The 6,924-nt window shown below is 42.6% G+C and overlaps 1 protein-coding gene across 1 annotated transcript; it reads left to right on the top strand.

Annotated features, from left to right (window-relative positions):
- Nucleotides 1-5,830: 5,830 nt before the first annotated feature.
- On the top strand, nucleotides 5,831-6,370 carry LOC110225822 (thiosulfate sulfurtransferase 18-like; the record flags this gene model as incomplete). Its single annotated transcript, XM_021015839.1, has 3 exons — nucleotides 5,831-5,920; nucleotides 6,046-6,099; nucleotides 6,185-6,370. Coding segments are annotated over 3 exons (243 nt in total), but the record flags the coding sequence as incomplete, so codon positions are not given.
- Between the last annotated feature and the right edge of the window lie 554 nt (nucleotides 6,371-6,924).

Below are 6,924 nucleotides of genomic sequence, written 5' to 3'. Positions count from 1 at the left end.
TAGTGAAATCGTTAAGCATTGTGATTTTTCTTCCTCATTTTAACGGTGCTTCTGTTCGACGAAGTCCGGGCACATTGAGTTCAGCTGGTACTACCGCCTCCCATGCCATAAACCAAAGAGAATGGAGTTTTCTCCTGTAGGTCGCCTAGGGGTTGTACGATAGGCCCACAAGACGGGTTGGAGTTCTTCATACCATCCTCCCTTTAGATGACTTAAGCGTTTCTTGAGATTGCTTAATATTGTCTTGTTCGCGGCTTCAGCTTGTCCGTTTCCTTGCGGATATCGTGGAGTAGAATAACTAACTTTGATTCCCCAATCCGCACAAAAGGCATCGAACTCGTGTGAAATGAATTGTGGTCCATTATCAGTGACTATTTCGTACGGGACTCCATGTCGACATATAATGTTTTTCCAAATAAAGGTCTTTACCGCCGAATCCTTGATACCAACATACGCCTCAGCTTCAATCCATTTCGAAAAGTAATCCGTAAGGACTAAAAGGTATTGTACACCTCGAGTTGATTTGTGCAATGGTCCAATGATGTCCATTGACCACCTCATAAACGGGTATGGGGCGGAAATGGAGGAGAATAACTCTGACGGTTGATGGATTAATGGCGCATGGAGTTGGCAACGCTTGCATCTTTGGGCGAACTTAACACAATCTGTGATCATAGTGGGCCAAAAGTACCCCATTCTTTTAACTTTAAAAGCCATAGCTCTTCCTGATGAATGACTTCCACATAATCCCTCATGCACTTCGCTCATGACGATTTCGACTTCGGGCCCAAAAATGCATAATAGGTAAGGGTCACTAACACCTCGCCTATATAACGTATCTTTTGATAGGCAAAATTTCGCGCTAACGACTTTCATTTTCCTGGCCTGCCATTTATTCTTTGGGAGCTCGCCGGTCGTGATGTAGTGCTTTATTGGCTCCCTCCAGTCAGCCCCCCAGTCTTTAGCCGGAATTTGGTCAACTTTGTGAAATATCCGTGGCTCTGGTTCGGGATGTTCGTTTGGCTCAAGAATATTCTCCTCGAGTAATGGCTCGGTTCCTAACATCGTTTCTGGAATCATTTCTTCAGCTAGGACAACGGGTTCCTTGTTAGATGTATTTGATCCCTTTGACTTCCTTCGTTTATTGGGTGGCGGTTCGATCTCTGGTTCGCCACGGTCGCGTGCCGCTGCTCGAGACCTTGTAACAACGAGGGTTTCCTTGCTGTCTTGAATGCTTCGCTCCGAGATGCACTCTACCGGAATAACTCTCTTTAACTCAGGATCTGATGTTGACGCCAAGGCGGCAAGTGCATCTGCAGTTGTATTCTCTCCCCGAGGTATTCGGATTAATTCGAATTTCGAAAAATTCTTAGATAAATCCTTTACCACTTCGAGGTACGCTTCCATTCTTGAATCTTTAGCTTCATAATCTCCATTAAATTGGTTAACTACTAATTGCGAATCGCAATATGCCAATATTTCCTTAGCTCCAACTCCTTGTGCTAGTCGAAGTCCGGCAATAAGGGCTTCGTATTCTGCCTCGTTGTTGGAGGCATTGAATAACAATCGGAATGATTGTTCTAGAATTTCTGATGTCGGAGATTCCAACCTAATTCCCACTCCGGATCCTTGCTTTGTTGAAGACCCATCTACGTGTAATTTCCAAGTTTGGTTCTCCGGCTGATCTATCGTTCCGGGTATGGGTAGTTCGGTCAGGAAGTCTGCTAAGACCTGAGCCTTCATACTGATCCGGCTTTTGAACTCTATGTCGTACTCGCTTAATTCCACCGCCCATTTCGCCAAACGTCCGGACTGACTTGGACTATGAAGTATTGTTCGGAGTGGTTGGTTAGTCAATACTTCAACCGGATGGGACTGAAAATATGGACGCAGCTTCCGAGCCGAAGTTACTACCGCAAGTGCAAGCTTTTCCATCATTGTGTACCTGGTTTCCGGATCCGTCATTGACTTGCTCACGTAGTAAATTGGTTTCTGCTCCCCACGGTCTTCCCGAACCAAGACTCCGCTAACCGCGTGGTTTGAAACTGACACGTACAAGTAAAGTTTTTCATCTATTTCTGGTTTGGACAGTACAGGTGGAGTAGTTAAGTATGCCTTAAGCTGCCCAAAAGCTTCTTCACACTTCTCATCCCAAAGGAACCCTTTATTCCCTTTTAGAATTTGGTAGAAAGGCAACGACTTATCTGTTGACCTCGAGATAAAACGGTTCAGAGCCGCAATCCGCCCAGTCAGCCGTTGTACTTCTTTGAAGTTTCTTGGAGATGGCATGTTCAGAAAGGCGTTAATTTGATTTGGATTGGCTTCAATCCCTCTTTCTGTCACGATATAGCCAAGAAATTCTCCGGATGGGACTCCAAATGTGCACTTCGACGGGTTAAGCTTCATTTGATATTTATTGAGAATATCAAAACATTCCTCCAAATGTTTAACATGATCTTCTTTCTTCAATGATTTAACCAACATATCATCTATGTAGACTTCCATAGTCTTCCCGAGGTGATTGTGAAACATTTTGTTCACCAATCGTTGGTAAGTTGCTCCTGCATTTTTCAAACCAAAAGGCATTACCTTGTAACAGTAGATACCTCTATCTGTGATAAATGACGTCTTTTCTTGATCTTCGGGGTTCATCATTATCTGATTGTAACCCGAGAAGGCGTCCATGAATGTTAACAGCTCATTTCCAGCAGTGGACTCTACAAGTCGATCTATATGCGGGAGCGGGAAACTATCTTTAGGACATGCTTTATTCAGGTCTGTAAAATCGATGCAAACCCTATCTTTCCCATTCTTTTTCTTGACAACGACAGTGTTTGCTACCCACTCCGGATATTGCACTTCTCTTATGGATCCTATCTTCAAGAGTTTATCCACCTCGTCGTTTACTATTTTTGCTCGCTCCACTCCAAGCTTTCTTCTTTTTTGTTTCACCGGTTTGAAGCCTGGATCTACGTTCAGTTCATGACAGATTATACTCGGATTTATGCCCGGCATGTCCGCTGCTGACCATGCAAATGATGCTTTGTTTTTCCTTAGGAGTTCGATCAAAGCTTCTTTTATTTGGCCAGTCAAAGTCGCTCCAATTCTAATTTTCCGGTCCGGCTTGTCTTCCTCCAGTACCACTTCGACTACTACATCCTCTTTCTTCTGCCCACTAGGAAATTTTTGCCTTAGTCCTTCTTTTGCGGGCTTTGTTAATTGCTATTGGATCTTCAAACGGTGGCTAGCTAGGTAACAAGTCCGCGAAGCTTCTTGATCTCCCCGAATCGTTTCCACCCCATTTATTGTTGGAAATTTGATACATTGATGATATGTAGAGGGAACTGCTTTCATCCGATAAATCCAGGGAGTCCCAAGGATGATGTTGTAAGCTGCGGGTTTATCGAAGACAACGAAGTCCACGATCTTCGATACCTTCTTGGCAAGGACCGGTAGCTTGATTGTTCCGAGAGACATGGCTGACTCGCTTGTGAATGCAACTAACGGAGATGGAGGTCCTACTATGTCTCCTCGGCTGATTCCCATTTTTTCTAGAGTACTTAAAAAGATCAAATCGACCGAACTACCTGTATCTATAAGGATCCTTGACACTTCGAAGTTTGCGACATCAAGAGTAATGACTAGAGCATCGTCATGCGGTCTTTCGAGATGCCGCGTTTCTTCTTCATCGAATGATATTGATGCACCTTGAAAATCGACTTCTTCGCTTAAGCTTGCTTTGAGTAAGACATTTCGTCGATGCTTTTTGATTGAACTTATTGAATCTCCGCAAAATCTGGATCCTCCCAGAATCACATTGATCTTACCCTTAGAACTCCTTGGTTCTTCCTCGCTGGACAATCTTGGTCTTTTGGAATCTTGATCTTTGGAGTTTTCCCTTGCTTCGTGGTATTCCTTCACAAAATCTTTTATATCGAATTTAGAAAGATCACCACTAGCCCAAAGCTCTGCGAGGTGCTTTTTAAGAACGCTGCAATCCTTGGTTAAATGTCCGGTTACTTTATGAATGTCGCAATATAGACTTTCATCACGGACCCAAGTGTTTGATCTTCCTTTCCCTTGGAATTGCTTCCCGACGGAATTGTTGAAGGGTTGCGACCCAAACTTCCTTGGTCCTTTGCTCTCTCTAGACTCGAACTTCTTGGTAGGGACGGTGACTGCCGGCTTTTCTTGTTTATTCCGTTTGGCAAAACTTTCTTTTTCGTCTTCTACCTCCATCCAATTGTTTGCACGGAAGAGTGCATCCTGAATTGTATCTGGTTTATGAAGTATTAAGTCTTCTTTAAACCTTGAATCATGTCGTAATCCTTTTCGTAGGGCAGATAAGGCTGATTGCTGTGAGATTCTCGGGAGTTTTGATAGCACTCCTTTGAATTTGGTGATGAAAGCTCGAAGTGACTCATTAGATCCTTGCGTCAAGTTCCAAAGATCGGCATCCGAAACGCTTTTATCCATAAGGATAGAGTATTGCTTTAAGAACACGGCTGACAGTTCGTCGAAATTGCTGATCGAACCCGGCTCTAGTTGGGTGAACCACATTAGAGCTTGGCCACATAGATTCTCCGAAAACAGCTTGCAATAGCCTGCGTCCTCGTCAGCTTCATCCAATTCGACTCTTCCAGCAGCGATCAGAAAGGCTGCAAGATAGCTTTTTGGATCCTCCAATCCGCTGTAAGGGTCCAATTTGAGTTTCCGGGAATCTTTGATCCTTAAACTTGCAATTCGCGGGATAAAAGGGGTTCGCCTTGCTTCTTCAATGACTCGATTGATGTCTGGCTCCGAACTTGTAGCCTGATGAAATTTTGATTTCATTTCTTTTAATTCCTGGCTAACCTTTTTCATGGTCTCGAACTGGTCGAGGTTCTCCTGCTCGTACTGAGCTGCAAGTTGTTCTTCATCCCCGATCTGCGTCTCTTCTTCCGACGTCTGAGCTACATTATTTGTAGCACCGGGAGTTGTTTGTCCGCTGGTTTCATTTCGTGCAGCGGAACTTGGCGAGTTGAATATCCCTCTTCGGGTTCCCACCGGGTTTCCTGCACTTAAAGAGCGAACGCGAGTTTGTATATTATTGACGTTTTGGCTAAGAGATACCTGGGATGTTTGCAACGTATCGACGGCCTTCTCCACATCCGAAAACTTTTGTGATATGTCCGACATGGTTTGCTGCATAGCTTTGAGGGTTTCGGCCAATGATGTCTCAACAGCGTCTCCTCCGGACATTGTCGCTTATCTCGGAAATGTAGAAAAGAAGAAATCTGACCACTCAAGAATCCTGATCTCCCCACAGACGGCGCCAAAATGTGGATGTCGGATTCACACACTCAAGTATTTTGTTAAGTGGGAAAGATTATTCTTGAGGGACAAAAATAAATATGTAAAAAGCTTATAAATTGATACGAAAATTGCTATAGTATTTCTCTCTTGAGAGGAAGATCCCCTTTACATGGCCATTGGCCTCTATATTTATACATAGATAAGTGACATTAAAATGGACAATTAAGTACAATTATTCCTTCTTAAATGTGTCCGTTTTGATTCTTCGACTTTAATGCTCAACGTTTGAATTTGAGTTGACTCTGATTTTCATGGGCCTCGCCTTTTTGGCCCAAGTGTCCTCGAGCCGACCTACCCGCATCTTCTACTCCGAACTCACGTCTTAGTGTAGTCACTTCGGACTCTCGAAGTGGTGACAACCACTTCGACCGTCCCCTCGGTTCATGGGCCCAATGGGCTTCATCCTTTATGGGCCACCCGCTTGACTACGTGGCAATCTTTGGTTGGTCTCGTACTTCTGGTGCGGGATCCGACACCAACAATCTCTACTCTAGGTAGAGTGAAGAATCAAGACTTCTTAGAGCAAGTCTCTTCTCTTCTCGACCAAGCTGATGATATCCTTGTGGTAACTCTTTTCTTCCTTAATTACTTTTTTACACATAGGAAGTCCTTAAGATCAAAATCACATGAAGAGGGATTTTAATCATGGGGTTGATAAAATATGGTAAATGATATGTATGATACAAACAGGGTTGTCAGAGTGGAGCCAGATCCTTAAAAGCCACAACTGAACTTGTTGCCGCAGTAAGTATATATACTAATTTATACACTCCGACTAATGTGTTTAATCTCCAAAGAATCATTCATATTATATATGGTAAAAATATAGGGTTACAAGAAAGTGAGAAACATGGGAGGTGGCTACTTGGCCTGGGTGGATCACAGCTTTCCCATCAACGAGGAGGAGGAGGAGCCATCTGCAAACTAATCATATTAAGATTCTCATCCTTCTTGTCGAATAATATAATTGCCAGTGTGATGTAATAAATCATTTTCTATTTAGAATTGCGGTATCTTCTTTCTTTCTTTCTTGTAATCAAAACTTTCAATAAAAGCTGTGTGTGTGTTTTTTTATAAGTGAAATAAATACAAAACCCTTTGACTTTGATTGTTTTACTTTTTGGGCTTCACACACTCAAGTATTTTGTTAAGTGGGAAAGATTAGCGTTATACTGTGCACATCCCACATCGTTTAGTTGGAATTTGTCCCTTGAAACTTGTCCTATAAATTAATGCACCTGCTTCTTTAGTAAGATATCAACTGGACTTTAAAGTCACGGCCCATTTTTTGATAAGAGGCCTTTGGGATTTAAATGAATTCCAACGTAAGTCGGCCGATTCGGCCGCCCACTTAATGGGTTAGGCCCTAGTTTTTTTTTCTCACAGGTTTTTTCGAGTCTTTTTGTAAAAATTGTTTTCAACGTTTTGTTTTTTTTTTTTCTTTGATAAGTGGTAAATTTTTTAATTTTGTGTAAACTAATTGGATACAACATCCAAACCCCTAAGAGGGGTCTAGGTTCAATATGGTTACACATTATTAAATTTTAACACTTGTATTTTTTTAAAAAT

Source organism: Arabidopsis lyrata (assembly GCF_000004255.2).
Source record: "Arabidopsis lyrata subsp. lyrata unplaced genomic scaffold ARALYscaffold_8, whole genome shotgun sequence".
Lineage (NCBI taxonomy): Eukaryota > Viridiplantae > Streptophyta > Magnoliopsida > Brassicales > Brassicaceae > Arabidopsis > Arabidopsis lyrata.
The sequence above is the reverse complement of the archived record's forward strand: the minus strand, read 5'-3'. Positions and strand labels throughout refer to the sequence as shown.